This window comes from Perognathus longimembris, chromosome 20 (assembly GCF_023159225.1).
Source record: "Perognathus longimembris pacificus isolate PPM17 chromosome 20, ASM2315922v1, whole genome shotgun sequence".
Lineage (NCBI taxonomy): Eukaryota > Metazoa > Chordata > Mammalia > Rodentia > Heteromyidae > Perognathus > Perognathus longimembris.
In genome coordinates, this window is record NC_063180.1 from 16,355,336 (window position 1) to 16,372,384 (window position 17,049).

General features: G+C 59.9%; 2 protein-coding genes across 2 annotated transcripts in view; both read left to right on the top strand.

Annotated features, from left to right (window-relative positions):
• The first annotated feature begins 783 nt into the window (after window positions 1–783).
• On the top strand, window positions 784–13,970 carry Lsr (lipolysis stimulated lipoprotein receptor). Its single transcript, XM_048329770.1, is given in 11 exon segments — window positions 784–983; window positions 2,702–3,046; window positions 5,794–5,913; window positions 9,017–9,039; window positions 9,042–9,075; window positions 9,549–9,695; window positions 12,339–12,503; window positions 12,639–12,695; window positions 12,786–12,917; window positions 13,104–13,726; window positions 13,819–13,970. Coding segments are annotated over 11 exon segments (1,752 nt in total). The 5' UTR covers window positions 784–913; the 3' UTR covers window positions 13,855–13,970.
• Window positions 13,971–14,912: 942 nt separating this feature from the next.
• Window positions 14,913–17,049, top strand: part of Usf2 (upstream transcription factor 2, c-fos interacting) — a 10,464-nt gene continuing 8,327 nt past the window's right edge. The window contains exons 1-4 of the mRNA XM_048329795.1: window positions 14,913–15,430; window positions 15,737–15,783; window positions 16,032–16,150; window positions 16,283–16,628. Coding sequence (XP_048185752.1) covers window positions 15,366–15,430; window positions 15,737–15,783; window positions 16,032–16,150; window positions 16,283–16,628 — 577 coding nt within the window. The 5' untranslated portion in view covers window positions 14,913–15,365. The remainder of the gene's footprint in view (window positions 15,431–15,736; window positions 15,784–16,031; window positions 16,151–16,282; window positions 16,629–17,049) is intronic.

Genomic DNA, 17,049 nt, shown 5'->3' on the forward strand with positions numbered 1-17,049 from the left:
GGAAACAGAGCCAGGGTCCGGAGGGGGGAGGAGGGGGACGGGGGAGGACCCGGAGTTTCCGGAGGCCTGCCGGGGGCGGGAGGGTGGAGGGGGAGCGGTGAGACTGCCCGGGGCTGAGGCACAGGTGGGGGGAGGGGAGGGGAGGGGGTGGGGAGAGGGGTTCTCCCGCCCCCCAGTCGGGAGGACCGGAGAGAAGCCCGCAGCGCCTCCTCCCCCCCGCCCTCCGCCTCCACCTCACCCCTCAATCAACAAATAAAAGCTAGGAAATCCCGGCGTCCCGGCCGGCTCCGCCCTCGGGGCGCCCCGGGGCTCCCCCGCCGGGCTGGGAGGGGGGGCGGCCTGCGGGCTGCGGGCGCGCCGCACAGGTGCGCGACGGCGCCCGCCCCGCCCCGCCCCGCCCGCCGCAGGTGGGCTCCCGGCTCAGCCCGCCCCTCCCCGCCGCCGGTGAGCCGCACCTGCTCAGCCCGCCCGGGGGCCCGAGACCGGCGGACCCCGGACCGCGGGATTGTCCGGAGGGGGCGGGGCGCACCTGGGCAGACCCACTTCCGGGGCGGGAGTCGCGCGCCCGCCCTCCCCCTCCCCCCGCCCTCCCGCGCTCCTCAGTGCCCCGCGCACCTGGGCCGCTCCACTCGCCCGGCGGCGCGGGGGGCGCGCGGTCCCGGCCTCCCCCTCCGCGGCTTTCCCACCCCGCGGGAAGCAGCCTGGGAGCTCGCGGGCGCCCGCGCCGCGTCCACGCGGGAAAAGTTCTTCCCGGGCCTCCAGAGGGGCCGGGGCCGGGCGCCGGGGGCCGGGGAGGCTGGAGCTGGGCGCCCCGCTCCCGGCCTTGGTGCGCCCCTCCCGGCCTCGCGGCCTCCCCCAGCCGGGCGCCGCACTTCTTCCCGGTGCCCGGGACGGGACGCGCCCGCAGGTGGCCATGGCGCCGCGGCCCGGCTCCCGCCCAGCCGCCGCCGCCCTCCTGTGGCTGCTGACCACCTGCTGCACAGGTATGGGGGGCTCCGTGCGGGTGTGGGGGGGCTAAGTACAGATGTGGGGACACTGTACAGACGTGGGGGGCTCTGTACAGGCGGGGGGTGGTCCCTGTAGGTATGAGGGGCTCTGTACAGGCTTGGGGAGCTCTCTGTACAGGCGTGGGGGGCTCTGTACAGACGTGGGGGGCTCTGTACAGACGTGGGGAGCTCTGTACAGGCGTGGGGGGCTCTGTACAGGCGTGGGGAGCTCTATACAGGCTTGGGGGGGCTCTGTACAGGCGTGGGGCACTCAGGGATGGGTGCCGGGATTGTGGGTGGGAGGGGAACTTCGCAGGGACTTGCCACCCAAGGAGGGGAGTGGGCAGGTGGGGAGTTGGGGGCGCAGAGAGTTCGTACCTCCAATCTTCCCCCCACTCCATCCCCAGGAATATTGGGGGTCCCCCACCCCTCACTTCGGCCTCTCCCACAGTTCTCCCAGAGGCTACAGGAAGTTAAGACTGTCCAAATCTGTAACCCGGAAAGGGCCCGGGGGCCCTATGTACATAAGAAGGTGTCGGTCACACAAAGGGCTTTGGGATTTGGGGCGGGGGTCCTCGGTGCACGCTGAGATTTCTAAGGTGTTGGCTTAACGGGGAAGGGGGAAGCGGGTGCTGGATCTGAGGTTCCCTACACCCAGCCTTCGAGTTGTTTGGGGCGGGCACTGCTTGCCGCACCCACCCTGGCTCCGGCTCCGGCTCCCCGGGCGGGCGTCCGTGTGCCCTCGGCTGGTGTGTGGTATCTGTGCGTCAGAGTCAGCAGGAAGGACCTCTGGACCTGAAACCAGCCTGCCCTCCTCCCATCTGGATCCCTTGTCAGCCTAGGGAGGGAGGGAGGGACAAGTGTGTGTGTGGGGGGGGGCATTTTTCTTTGTCTTCCAGAAAGCACACTTAGGGGTGCACTCTATAAGAGGCTGGGGGAGAGGTGGGGAGGCAAGGAACTTAGAGGGTGCTGAGTTTGCAGGTGTGGACCACAGAGAAGGTTGGAGGGGCTCAAGGCAGGTGTGATCCATCTGTGTTTATGTGAGCTACACGGCCTGTGTGCCCATCCAGGGGACTTGAACTTAGGACCTGGGCATTGCCAGTGAGTTTCTTCTCACTCAAGGCTGGTGCTCTGCCACTTGAACCATACCTTCACGTCTGGCTTTTTGATGGTTTACGAGAGATAAGAATCTCACAAACTGCCCTGCCCAGGCTGGCTTTGAACTCAGATCCTCAGATCTCAGCCTCCCAAGCGGCTGGGATGACAGGGGTGAGCCACCCATGCCAGGCTTCACAGGCCATTTTTCAGCCCCCAGGGGACACTTGTGGGAGCCGCCAGGCGGCCCTCGGGGATTAATGAAGAATGGGTACTGGGTGCTGTGGAAAGTCAAGTCCCTTGTTCAGTGTCAGGGAAGTGACAGCAGGCGACCACGGGCCTTACCCACGTGTGTGTAAGTGACTTGAGCTCTCAGCCCCCTCTGCTTTTTTCTTTCTTTCTTTCCTTGTTCTTGGGACTTGAACTCGGGTCTGGCCACTGTCCCTGAGCTCTTTTTGCCCAAGGCTGGCGCTCTCCCACTTTGGCTCATTGGAGATCAGAGTCTCCTGGACTTTCCTTCCCTGGGTGGGCTCTGAATCTTGGTCTCTCAGCCTCCTGAGCAGCCGGGATGCCAGGCGTGATCACTGGCGCCCGGCTGATGATGCTCGTTCTGTCCGCAGCCCCAGCCAGCGCCGTCCAGGTGACCGTGTCCGACCCCTACCACGTGGTCATCCTCTTCCAGCCGGTGACGCTGCCCTGCAACTACCAGATGGCCACGTCGCTCACGGCGCCCATCGTGATCTGGAAATACAAATCTTTCTGCCGGGACCGCATTGCCGACGCCTTCTCCCCAGCCAGCGTGGACAACCAGCTCAACGCGCAGATCGTGGCTGGGAATCCCGGCTACAACCCCTACGTGGAGTGCCAGGACAGCGTGCGCACCGTGCGTGTGGTGGCCACCAAGCAGGGCAACGCGGTGACCCTGGGGGATTACTACCAGGGCCGCAGGATCACCATCACCGGAAGTAGGTCATGCAGGGGCGGGGGGGGGGGGCGGGTGTTCTGGGGACCCACCCTGGCGCTCTTAACATGGAGAGATCCTTTTTGTTCCTGTGTCTGCCAGTTCTGGGGCTTGGGCTCAGGGCGTTTGTGCTCAAGGCTGGTGCTCTACCACTTGGGCCACAGCTCCACTCCTGGCGTTTTGTGATCTATTAGAAATAAGAAGAGTCTTGAGGGACTTTCCTTCTGGGCTGGCTTCAAACCTTTATCCTTAGATTTCAGCCACCTGAATAGCTTGGATTTGAGGCGTGAGCCACTGGGCCGGGCGGAAGATCCTTCTTTCGTCCATCCATTCGTTGGAAATGAAAAAAACAAAAACCTCACAGATTTCCTTACCCGGGCCGGCTTTGAACCTTGGTCCTCAGATCTCAGCCTGCTGAGTAATTAGGATGGCAGGTGTGAGCCACTGACACCGTGGTGCCTGGCTTCTCCATGTAAATGCCAGCGTGCTGCGTGCTGAGCCAGCTCCCTGCTGGGCACAAGGCTGTGGAGCTGGACACGGCTGGATGTAGGGGAAGGGAGGAGGTCCCGCCTTCTCCACAGCCCTCAAAGGGCTTGGGTCTCCCTGGAGCTGCACGAGGTAAACAGCCATTGTGTCCCTCTGCCCTTTCTGGAAACCCCATAGCCAGGATGTTTCCTCCTCTTCCACTTTGATTGTGGGGAGAGAACGTGGCTCCCTTCTCAAGCCTATCCCTAGAGCTCAGGGACAGTGCCCAGGCCCGCCCAGAGTTCAAGCCCCGGTATCGGCACTATAGAAAACAAACAACAAAAATGCTCACCCCATTCCAGGAAGATCAAGTGGTGTTTTTCTACTCAGGGTGGGTCCTGGCCCTCCCTACTGTGGTTGTGGGGCTACCCATGTCATCAGAGGCCCTGGTATCCACTGACCAGGGCTGGAGTCATCTTGGGACCTCTGAAATTATGGGGTTCACCTCTCATGTGTAGAGGGGAGGAAATCAGACTGGAGCCGTGGGGGCCACATTTCTTCTGTTCTTGGCGGGAGCAGCGTCTGCTCCCCGTGCTTCAAACAATTGCTTGTGAACTTCAGAGGCAGCCCAGGGAGTGGGAACTGGGTGTCGCCCATGCAGGAAGGATGGGGGCCCAGGGCTCAGGATGGAGCCAAGGCAGCTCACAAGGCACGTTCCACACGGGGTGAAGAAATACTGTGGAGGCCAAACACCAGTGCCGTGGGACCTCCAAAAATACCATGAGATATGCATAGAGACAGGGGTTCAGTCTTGCTGTTGTGTTGGGGGACAGGGTGGGGTGAACCTTGTAGAATCTCATTGACACCCCTACCTTAAGCTGAGACAGAACAAGCTAGGGACAGCATGGCAGCCAGGAGAGCCTTCCCCCATCCCCACTGTGCCGATCTCACAGCTGGGCACCGCCATTGGCCTCCCGGGCCGCCAACTGCCTCGGACCCACCGAGGCGCAGAGCAGAGACCGCAGGCAGTCCAGGCCATGGTGCCCGGTGCCCGCCGACGGATGGCAAGAGACACGGGTAGGAAGGAGGGTGCTGCAGAAACATCTGGAGCATGGCAGGCGCTGGTGGCTCACACCCGTCATCCCAGCTACTCAGGAGACTGAGCTCTGAGGATCGTGGTTCAGAGCCACCTCAGGCAGGAAAGGCTGTGAGACTCGTATCTCCAGCGAAGCAGCAAAACGCCGGAAGTGGAGCTGTGGCTCAGGTAGTAGAGTGCCAGCCTTGAGGAAAAAGCTCAGGGACAACACCCAGGTCCTGAGTTCAAGACCCTCAACCAACAACAACAACAAAGGAAGGGAAGAGAGTGGTTATGACTCTGGAAGTGGCTAGGGTATTTATGTCGTTTCTGCTCCCCCCCCACCCCCCCACCCTGGGCGTTGGCAGAGTCATCCAGCAGGTGCCTTCGGCCCTGGCAGGTTGGGGCTGAAGACATTTATCTGATTGGGGTGTGAGGAGTGGAGAGGAGGCCAGATGCGTGGCAGGACTTTCATTAGGGAGATAATGGGCCGGCTCACCTGGCCTGGGGCTGTGGCAGCCCTGAGCGTCCCAAGCCCAGGACTGACCTAGAACGCGCGCGGGGACGGAAAGGGAGGGTGCAGCTGGAACTCGGACTCCCACGCTTCACCCCTGCTGCCCTCCCCGCCCGTCTTCCCATCTCCCTGCTATCTGGGATCTGACCTAGTTCACACTGTCTCATTGCTGGGAACTCCCTCCAGCCCCCAAAACTAACTCTATGTATGTGTGTGTGTGCGTGTGCCAGTCTTGGGGCTTGAACTCAGGGCCTGAGCTGTTTTTCTCAAGGTTAGCACTCTTATCACTTTGAGCCACAGCGCCACTTCCAGTTTTCTGGTGGTTCATTGGAGATAAGAGTCTTTACAGACTTTCCTGCCTGGGCTGTCTCAGGCTCTTGGGTAGTTGGGATGGCGGGTGTGAGCCACTGTTCCAATTCCCACCCCCACTCCCAGACACCCCCCCCCCAGATACATCTCTTTTAATAGTTCAAGTTCGTTGTCTAAAGCAAGCCTACTTGGTTCCTTATTTTTAATTTCCACAGGATTCATTTACACTCAGGCCCTATCCTGCCTCTCTGGGCTGTGCATGTGTGTGTGTGTGTGTGTGTGTGTGTGCACACATATGCATGTGTGCATGTGTTGGGGGGCTCAGGCTTTGCTGGTGATTGTCCCCCGACCCCTCAGATGCCCTGACTCTGTCTCCTCTTGCCCTCAGATGCTGACCTCACCTTTGAGCAGACGGCCTGGGGGGACAGCGGGGTGTACTACTGCTCGGTGGTCTCGGCCCAGGACCTGGGTGGCAACAATGAGGCCTACGCAGAGCTGATTGTTCTTGGTGAGTGGGGCCAGGGCCCCTGGGGCAGGGTCTTGCGTCTGTCCATTCCTGTGTCCATTGTCTGTCCTGCAGCTCCCTCGTGCTTTGCTGCCCCCTCGTGGTGTCGCCAGTCACTGGGATTCTGTGTTAGCCAGCACCCAGGTGGGGTTCCCCCTGCCCCTCACCCCTGCATTGTCATGGAGAATCTGGGGGAGTCTCCCCGTCCCCTGCCCTTATATGCAAATGTGGTCAGAGTTGATCATTGTGTGGGGAGGGGGTTCAGGCACCCCAGGTGACTCAGTCCCTTGGATAAAATGGGGAAGGGTCGGGGGCTGCTGGCTCACGTCTATAATCCCAACTACTCAGGAGGCTGAGATCTGAGGATCAGTTTGAAGCCCTGGTAGGAAAGCCCATGAAACTCCAATGAAGCACCAGAAAACTGGGAGTGGTGCTGTGGCTCAAGTAGGTAGAGTGCTAGCTCTGAGCTATATAAAGGCTTAAGATCAAGCCCCATGACTGGCCCAGGATCAGTAAAGAAGAAGGGGGGGCAGGGCATTTATGTAGGACCTAACAGATCCCTCTGGGAAACTTTCAGTCCTCTGTGGTTCCTGCAAAGTGGATACAATGTAAATGCAAAAGAAGTTATTACAATGTATTTCTGCTGGGGGTGGGGTGCACTGGATAGCTCAGGCAGAAAAGTCCTGCTTAGTAAATCTAAGGACCTGAGTTCAAATACCAGTACCAGTCCCCCACACCTCAAAAAAATAAAAGGAAAAAAAAAAGCGGGGCCCAGCCCAGTACTTATGCCTGTTATCCTAGCTACTCAGGAAGCTGAGATCTAGAGGACTGAAGTTCAAAGCCAGCCGAGCCAGAAAAGTCTGTAAGTCTATATCTCCAATAAACCAGCAAAAATGCTGGTGTGGAAGCATGTCTTAGGCGGTAGAAGCACCAGATGTGAGGAAAAATGCTGAGTGAGAATGGGAGTTCAAGTTCCTGTGCCAGAAAAGAAAAAGTTAAAGGCTCTGCTGCTCAAAGCTGGTACTCTTATCACTTGAGCCACAGCTCCACTTCTAGTAGCTTTCTGGTGAGTCTTCATGGACTTTCTTTCTGGGGCTGGCTTTGAACCTCGATCATCTAGCTCTCATCCTCCTGAGTAGTTAGGATGACAGGCGTGAGCCACCAGCGCCCAGAGTCCTGTCCTGTCCCCCGCCCCCCCCCTCACCCCCCGCCCATGGAGGGCAGCCTCGCCTTTGTCCTCCTGGGCTGGTACTGGATTTGGAAATGTGTCTACAAGGCTACCCAGGGCAGGGCTGGTGTCTTCTGCCACCTGTGGGGGGGAATGCTGTTCTAACCAGAGGCTCGGGGGTCCTGTGAGTGTGTGTGTGTGTGTGGGGGGGGGGTGCGCGCACGCGCGTGCTGTATTCATAGCTGCACAAGCTGTGCCGCGCCATTCCCAGGTGTGTGAGTGAGGGGGAGGGGTCCATAGGCACCGTGGGGGTGGGGGGCCGCTCCCCTGTGACCCTCAGCCTCCAGAGCCTCTGAGGAAAGAGACAGTTCTCAATGGTTGTCTTTAGTCCATTGAGGGAGCGTTTATGCCCCAAAACATTGGGATCTCAAAGACTTGGGTTCAAAATTTGGGGGGTTGTATATGCTGTATATGCCCCCCCCCGCCCCAGTACACCAGACTGGTGTAGACTGCTTGATGCAGGCAGGAGGCAGGACAGTCCACCTAAGCCTGGCTGTTAACGTTCCATTGTGAGGCCAACCGCAAGCCCCCCTCTCCCCAGACCTCATAGCCTTCCCATCACCTCAGCCGCCCGGCTCAGACCCCGTAAAGCCCCTGTCTCCCAACAGCCTTTTTGAAAACCTCTGCCTCCTTCCTTGGACCTCTGTAAAAGCCTAAATCCAACCACCTCCTTGCACAGCTGGTCCTCAATAAGGAGTCCTAGGGGCTGGGAGTGTGGCGTAGCGATAGAGTGCTTGCCTAGCATGCATGAACCCCGGGGTTCACTTTCTCAGTACCACAAAAGCAGAAAAAGCTTGAGTTCAAGCCCCAGGACTGGCAACCCTCCCCCCCTCAAAACAACAACAACAACAACAAAAAAAAACCACAGCCAAAAACCACTCCTAGCTTGTTGAGACTGAGTCTGACCTTTTTTCCCTTTTTCCACTTTTCCTAACATGTGCAATTTGTCTAATATACCAAAAATCAAAACAAGAAGCAGGTCTGTCATCCCAGCTGCTCAGGAGGCTGAGATCTGAGGATCATGAGGATCATGGTTTAGATTCAGCCTGAGCAGGAAAGTCCATGAGACTTTTTTTTTTTTTTTTGGTTGGTTGTGGGGCTTGAACTCTGGGCCTGGGCCCCTGTCCTTGAGCTCTTCAGCTCAAAGTTGGCGCTTTATCACTTGAGCCACAGCACCATTTCCAGTTTTCTGGTGGTTAATTGGAGATAAGAGTCTCATAACTTTCTTGCCTGGACTGGCTTTGAACTGAAATCCTCAGGTCTCAGCCTCCTGAGTAGCCAGAATTACAGGTGTGAGCCACAGGTGCCCGGCTCCATGAGACTCTGATTTCCAATTAACCAGCAAAAAGCTGGAAATGGTGCTGTGGCTCACAGTGGTAGAGCACTAACCTTGAGCAGAAGAGCTCAGGGACAGCGCCCAGGCCCTGAGTTCAAGCCCCACGACCGACAAAGAAACAGACAAACAAAAATTCTTCTTTTGTGAGTGTGTTATTCTTGTCAGGATGCTTCATTATTATATGCTCATTTCTTTCCCCCTTCAGATTTGAAAAACCCGAACATGTTGGCAGAGTCTCAGGTGGCCCCCGCCATGCATGCCCATCCCAACAGGGCTGCCTCTGCCACCTGGGTTGAGCCTGTGGGGTGCTTTCCAGTGTAGGTGGGAGAAGCCAGTCCTGGGTCACGCTGTTGGGGACCCCATGGGCGTGTGTTTGGGGGTCAAGGAGAGCCATATCACCCTGGCAGCTCGGAGGATGGCCTTTCTGGCCCCTCCTCCCCCCCCAGCACCCACTGAAGCGGCCAGGGGAGGGGCACTTTCTGGGTCGGGAGGCCTGGCTGGCCTCGGCCAGCATAATCTGTCTTTTTCTTTTGTCCCTCCAGGGAGGACCTCAGGGGTGGTGACTGAGCTCTACCTGGTTTTCAGGCGGGGCCCTTGGAAGGTATGGGGGTGGGGGTGGGGTGCGTGGCGTCTTCTAAAAGTTGGATTTCTTTCTGGAGTCCCAGAACGTTCTGTCTTTGGTATTCACCCCAACTCCGTCATCTCTGCTCGCGGTGGACCCTCTTCCCCCCTAACCATGCCCCATACCTCCTGGCTGGCCGAGGGCCCAGGCACAGTTTGTCGAGTGACTGGCATTGTTCTCCATGGGCAGATGTGGCCCTGGCTCTCCGTCGCCCCCTGCAGGCGGGTCTCCCCTTCTGCTTTGTCCTTGCGACGTCCTCCTCTAACATGCATTTGGGAACCTGCCTGGGTTAGGAGGGGATGGGTTTTCGTGGTGGGGGTGGCAGGTTCTCTAACAGCTTTGCAAATGGTCCCGCTGGTTCTTGTGTGTCTGTCCCTGGCCATTCCTGTCCCCTCTGTCCTGGTCGCTTTGCAGGATCTCTTGGATGAGGGCTCGCTCTCTTCTCTCTACAGATTGGCTCTTTGTGGTCGTGGTATGTCTGGCCGCCTTCCTCGTCTTCCTCCTCCTGGCCATCTGTTGGTGTCAGTGCTGCCCGCATACCTGCTGCTGCTACGTCAGGTGCCCCTGCTGCCCGGACAAGTGCTGCTGCCCCGAGGCCTGTAAGTCCTTGTCACCTTGCTCTTGGCCTGGGGGTGGGTGGTAAAGTGAGCACAAGGAGGACCAGGCCATGAGAAGCCCCTCCTGGGCTAGGGGGCCATGGCTCCAGTGGTAGAGTGCCTGCCTAGCAAGGGGAAAGCTCTGAGGTCAGATCCAAGGGCTGTTCCCCCCTCCCAAAAAAGGAAGGACCTCCTCTTTGGAGAAGACCATTCATTCCTGAGGACCTAGGATTACAGGCATGAGCCACTGGCCCTTAGCCCTGTTCTTTTTTTTTTTTTTTTAAGAGTGTAGTGTCAGCCAGACACTGATGGGTCGGAATGGGACACACTGGGCTATCTCCTCCCCACAGGGAACACACTAAATAAACAATGAGCAGGGTGCTAGGTGCTGGTGGCTCACACCTGTCATCCCTAGCTACTCAGGAGGCTGAGATCTAAAGCCAGGCTGGGCAGGGAAATCCTGTGAGACTCTTCTCCAATCAACCACCGGAAAACTGAAAGTGGCACTGTAGCTCAATGTGGTAGAGCGCTGGCCTTGAGCACAAAAGTTCAAGGTCAGTGCCCACACCCGAGTCGAAGCCCCATGACCACCACCATCAACAACAAAAAGCGTGTAGGAGAAGAATATATCCAACAGTCCAGGGTATTCACAAGAAAGTGGAACTCCCTTTAAAAATGAAATGTTTGTTAGGTGCGAATAGCTTACAACTGTAACCCTAGCCACACAGGAGGTTGAGATCTGAGGATCATGGATCAAAACAAGTTTCTGAGCAGAAAATATTTGAGATTTATCTCCAGCGAAAAACCTAGGCTAGTGGTATAGCTCAAGTGTTACAGCATGTGAGCCAGAAAGCCGAGCAAGGCTGTGAGTTCAAGTCCACACACACATAGACACACTTTTCCCAAGTAAGGTGTGACCGAACCTAAGGCTAACTCACTTTTTTTTTTACTCAAGACCACTTGAGCCACAGCTCTGCTTCTGGCTTTTTTGCCAAATTTCCTGCCTAGGCTGGCTTGGAACTGTGACCCTCATCCTCCTGAGTAGCTGGCATTATAGGCGTGAGCCACCATCCCTCCCTGTTATTTCTAATACCCACAGGAAGTAGCAGCTAATTATGCCATGGCAAGTCACTCGATAATGAAGGCTTTCTCCTGAGTGGAGTTGAGCACTTAAGTCTTCAGCCTCTAAGTAAAACTAGGGGTGCAGGGGAGCCTGGCTGAGCCTCTAGATCCTCAAGAGGAAGCGGCGTGTGCAGGCCAGTGACCTTGTCCTAAGTCCAGCCTCCGGCCTTGGGGAGGAAGGAACCAAGGCTTTGCCCTTGAGCCTGGGACGGGGAGGGTGCTTGTGGGGGTGGCTAGGCGTTCGGAACTACCAAAGATACGATGTGGGCCCCAGGCGGGCAAGTTAACCCGACATCCCATGCACTGTCTCACTGATTTCCACTCGGAGAGGTGTGGGGCCGGAGGACACCCCAGCAGGAAGACCCAGTGGGGAGTGGGCAGGGGCGCCCCTCAGAATCTTGTTGTAGATCCTATTCCCAGTCTGTGGGGACAGTGGTAGGTACTCGCTGTAGAGGCAGCAGTGGCTCCTGTCTCCTGGAAGCTGAGGCCGGGCACAGCCACCATCTTTTGATAACATCTGCCCAGTAAAACTGCATGGGAAACAGTTTAACTGGCAAATGGCCGAAAGCCACTGTAATGTCCAGCCAACGTGTGTGCAGCAGCATGCTGGTAGGGGGGCTGTGGGCTCCCAGTGTGTGCCCTGTCCCCCTTTCTGAAAGCTCCAGGAGCCACATAGGAGGCGAGGGCCCGGAAAGCCAATGTCCCTTAGCTTAGGGGGGTACTGGAGAAATTGCGGGGGACAGCATATTCTCCAGATCCCATCACAGCACAGGGCCGCCTGGCTACTTTTTCTTTTTTTTTTTTGCGGGTCCTGGGCCTTGAATTCAGAGCCTGAGCACTGTCCTTGCGTCTCATCGTGCTCAAGGCTAGTGCTCTACCACCTAGAGCCACAGCGCCACTTCCAGCTTTTTCTGAGTGGTGTTACAGGAGATAAGAGTCCCATGGACTTTTCCTGCTTGGCTGGCTTCGAACTGCGATCCTCATATCTCAGCCTCCTGAGTAGCTAGGATGACAGGCGTGAGCCGCCAGTGCCTAGCTAACTTTATTTTCCCGCCAGTCCTGGGGCTTGAACTTTGGGCCTGGGTGCTGCCCCTGGGCTCCTCTTTGCTCAAGGCTAGCGCTCTACCACTTGAGCCACACCTTTACATCTGGCTTTTTAGTGGTTCCTTGGACTTTACTGCCCAGACTGGCTTTGAACCACAATCCTTAGGTCTCAGCCTTCTGAGTAACTAGGATTACAGGTCTGAGCCACCAATGCCCGCTATTTTATTTTGTGCAGGTACTTGGCCTTGAATTCCAGGGCTGGGCTCTGTCCCTTAGTTTCTTCTGCTCATTGCTAGGCACTGCTCCACTTCCATTCTTTTGGTGGCTCACTGGAGATGAGTCTCGTGGGACTTTTCTGCCCAGGCTGACTTTGATCCTGAGATCCTCGGATCTTAGCCCCTGAGTAGCTAGGGTGACAGGTGTGTGCCACCGGTGCCCAGCCTTCCTGGCTACCTTCTCATGCTCATTCTGTGCCCTCAGTATATGCAGCCGGCAAAGCAGCCACGTCAGGCGTCCCCAGCATCTACGCCCCCAGCATCTATACCCATCTCTCCCCGGCCAAGACTCCACCCCCACCGCCCGCCCTGATTCCCATGGGCCCCGTCTACAATGGCTACTCTGGAGACTTTGACAGGAACAGCTCAGGTGAAGGGGGAGGGGGCCATGCCCCGAGTGGCTGCCTGGGCAGGGTGGGCTGGGCCCTGGAAAGGGGGCTGAGGTAAAAGGGAGGAGAGGGCGGAGGGAGGCTGGAGCACCATGGCAGCCATCCTCTCCCTGCAGTTGGCCATGGCTCCCACGTTCCCTTGCTTCGAGACACAGACAGCAGCGTCAACTCTGGTGAGAAGCGGTCATCCTGAGGTTGTCTCTGGGGAGGGGCGGAGACCCCAGCCATCCTCCCAAGCCAATCGTGTCACCTCCTGTCCCTAGAAGTCCGGAGTGGCTACAGGATCCAGGCTAATCAGCAAGATGACTCCATGCGTGTCCTGTACTACATGGAGAAAGAGCTAGCCAACTTTGACCCCTCTCGACCTGGACCCCCCAATGGCCGTGTAGAGCGAGGTGAGTAGCCCCTCTTCCCAACCTGGGGTCTGGAGGAAGGGGGGAAGGTTGTTTGCTGCACACTTTGGGCACAGTCTCTCCTTACCTCGTGGGGTCCCCAGGGGAGGTTAAGGACCAGCGGGCGGATCGTCCTTGCACAGTCCCGGCCCTCCTACCCCCATCAGTGACTCCCAACTCCCCCTACAGCCTTGAGTGAAGTCACTTCCCTTCACGAAGATGACTGGAGAGCCCGGCCTTCCAGGGTTCCTGCCCTCACCCCGATCCGGGATGAGGAGTGGGGTCGCCACTCCCCCCGGAGTCCCAGGAGATGGGAGCAGGATGCTCTTCCAGAGCGGGCCGGGCCGGGGGGCTGGGGGGCCGGCCGGCCTCGGGCTCGGTCAGTGGATGCCTTGGATGACTATGGCAGACCAGGCTCTGCCGAATCAGGGAGAAGGTCTCCCCCAAATGGTGGGAGGAGAGGCCGGGCCTATGCCCCCCCCAGGAGCCGCAGCCGTGATGACCTCTACGACCCAGATGACCCAAGGGACTTTCCACCCTCGAGGGACCCTCACTACGACAGTGCCAGGTCCAGAGACCGTCCTCAAACTGACCTCCGGTCCCGCCACCCCCGCTCCCAGGAGGATGGCTCTAGGTCCGGTGATCCCCAGTATGATGGACGGCTAGTAGAAGAGGCCTTGAGAAAAAAGGGGCCAGGGGAGAAAAGGAGGCCTCACAGGGAGGAGGAGGAAGAGGAAGGCTACTACCCTCCTGCTCCTCCTCCCTACTCTGAGACAGACTCCCAGGCTTCCAGGGAGCGCAGGCTTAAGAAGGTGAGAGCTCCCCCACCCCACCTCTGGGCCCCTCGGTGACCCCTGTCCCCCTTCCCACCGGGCTCACAACCTTCCTTTTCTCTCCTTTGCAGAACTTGGCCCTGAGTCGGGAAAGTCTAGTGGTCTGACTAAACTGCCAGTTCTGGGACTGAACTCAGAGCCCGGGTGCTGTTCTAGAGCCTTTTTTGCCTAGGCTGTGTTCTACCACTTGAGTCAGAGCTCCACTTCTGGCTTTTTGGTGGCTTATTGCCGAGAAGTCTCAAGACTTTTTTGCCCAGGCTGGCCAGCTTTGAACTGTGAACCTCAAATCTCGGCCTCCTGAGTACCTAGGATGACAGGTGCCTGGCACTTTGTGTGTGTGTGTGTGTGTGTGTGTTATGTAGTTTTTGTATTTCCTTTTTTTTTTTTTTTGAGACTATTGAAGTTCTTCACCTCCTAAGTCGAATAAAATGTACAAGTCACAAGTCTTACGTGTTTTGTTTTGGCTGCACTGGGGGAGCCCTGACCCCTAGAAGCTGCTGTGTGTGCGATCAATGAATGGCATATCGAGTTGGCATCCACATGCAGCTGGCCTGCACGCACCCCGCCGCCGGCGCCTCGCCCCAGCAGGTCTGTCTGCACCCCGCCGAGCGGCCCGCTGAGTACGCGCCGTCCCCACGCCGCCTCGGTCCCGCCCCCGGCGCACACGCCCGGGCCGGCGTGCGCATGCGCCTTGCCGCGAGCCCGCCGCCGTCGCGCACGGGCACTTGGGTCATCGGGGGCGCGCAGGCGCGCTCCCCTCCATCACCTCGCTCGCCCTTCCCCCGCCGACCTACTTTACTAGTTCCAAAACCCCGGATGTGCCGGCCAGGGCTTTCCCGCCGCCACCTTCCTTCCTCCCTCCCCGTTCGGTTCCCGTCACCACCTCAGGGTTTCCCGGAGTTCCAGCCGGGCCCGCGTTCCAACCAGCAGGCCGCGCGCGCCGGGCGGCCGGGGATGGGAGTGTGGGGGGCGGGGGAGGGGGCACGGACCCGGGTCCGCGGGAGCCGCGCCGGCGTGCGTGCGCGCTCCCGGAAGCGGTGGGGGCCGCCCCGCCCCCGCCCCGCGCGCACGCGCGCACGTCCCGGCCCCGGGCTCGCGCCGCCGCCGCCGCCGCCGCCGCCGCCGCCGCGCGCGCGCAGCTCCAGTCACAAGAAGGAAGAAAAAAAAAAGAAGGGGGGTGAAAAATAAAAAAGGAAAAAAAAAAAAGAAAAAGGAAAAAAAAGGAAGCGGCGGCGGCGGCGGAGGCTCTGCAGCAGCGATCGGCCCCGCGGGACCGGGCCCGGGGCCGAGGCCGGGTGGTGGCTCGGCCGTCCGGTGACTCCCGCGGCAGCGGCCATTCCAGGGCGGGCCGGGTGGAAAACAAAAAGTGCGGCGGCGGCGCGGGCGGCCCCGGGCCGTGCGCACGGGTGGCGGCGGCGGCGGCGGCGGCGGCGGGAGCGGCGGCGCCTCACATGACCCCACTGTTTGTCCCCGTGATCAGCGCGAGCGGCTCCCGTGTCTCCTCCGTCCCCTCCTGCGGCGCGGCGTGAGCGCCGGGCTCCCCCCCCCGCCCGCCCCCTCCCCTCCCTCCCCTCCCCCTCCCCCCGGGCCCCGCGCCCCCCCCGCCCCCACCCCCCCCATGGACATGCTGGACCCGGGCTTGGACCCCGCAGCCTCGGCCACCGCCGCCGCCGCCGCCGCCAGGTGAGGCCTCCCCTCCCCCGTGACCCCCCCCCCGCCCCGGTCCCCCTCCCCCGTGCGGGCGCGGGGCCGCCATGATCCCGAGCGGGGCCCTGCCGGCGGCCCGGCTCAAAATGGAGGCCGCGCGGGAGGGGGGGGCGCCCCCCTGTCCGCCCCCCAGCCGCCGCCGTCGCCCCCGGCCCCGGACTGGGCGGGGCACCCCGGGGAGGTGGACGGGGGCCAGGCTGCGGCCGGCCCGGGGGCGCGCGGGCCGGCCCTGACCCCCGCGCCCTCCGCCACCCCGCTTCCTGCCTCCTGTCCTCCCCGCAGCCACGACAAGGGACCCGAGGCCGAGGAGGGCGTCGAGCTGCAGGAAGGTGAGGCCGTGCACGGGGGGGCGCCGCCGAGGCCCGGGGGTGCCGGGGGTGCCGCCGAAGCCCCGGGGTGCCGGGGGTGCCGCCGAGGCCCGGGGGTGCGAGGGGTGCCATCGAGGCCCAGGGGCGCCGCCGAGGTCCGGGGGTGCCTTCGAGGCCCCGGGGCGCCGCCGAGGCCCGGGGGTGCGGGCCCCCATCGTGGCCACCCCTCCCACCCCCACCTCTCTCAACACTTTTGCCCCCGGTCTCAGGCGGGGACGGTCCCGGGGCGGAGGAGCAGACGGCCGTGGCCATCGCCAGCGTCCAGCAGGCGGCGTTCGGCGACCACAACATCCAGTACCAGTTTCGCACAGAGAATAATGGAGGACAGGTGAGCTGGAAACCGGGGTTGCCCATGGCGGGCTGGAGACCGGCCCTGGGGAGGAGCGGCTTCGGTCTGGTCCCCAGCCCCGGCCACCCCCACCCCCCAGCATCAGCCCTTGTCTCTCACGGCCCCCTGCAGGTGACATACCGCGTAGTCCAGGTGACTGATGGTCAGCTGGACGGCCAGGGTGACACGGCTGGTGCTGTCAGCGTCGTGTCCACCGCTGCCTTTGCTGGGGGGCAGCAGGCTGTGGCCCAGGTGGGTGTGGATGGGGCCACCCAGCGTCCTGGCCCTACCGCTTCCTCTGTGCCCCCAGGTCCGGCAGCCCCCTTCCCCCTGGTAGGTGTCCAGCAACATCCAGGATGGGTGAGAGGGAGGGGAACACATGGAGAAGGGACATTGCTTCTGCCATTGGGGGGCTCCCAGGGCAGGGCCGGAAGCATACACATGGCCAGGTCCAGAGACAGGCAATCAGTTCCCTCTGGTACTTTTTTTTTTTTTTTTGGTGTCTGTCCTGGAACTTGAACTCAGGACCTGAGCTTTTTTTTCCTTTCTCTTTTTTTCAGGGCTAATTGGAGATAAGAGTCTCAGGCATTTTCCTGCCCAGGCTGATTTTGAACCATGATTCTTAGACCTCAACCTCCTGAGTAGCTAGGATTATAGGTGTGAGCCCTATGTGGGTTTTTTCTTTTTAATGTATAAAATGGGATGCTATTTAGCAAGTAACAGCTGTGTATCTAACGAGCAAGGGGTGAAATGTGGGAACAGAATGGGATACCCTGGACTTCCTCCTCCCCGCAGAGAGCACACCCAATTAAAGACCAAGCCGGGGACCAGGTGCTGGAAGCTCACACCTGTGATCTGAGCTACTCAGGAGGCTGAAATCTGAGGATCATGGTTCAAAG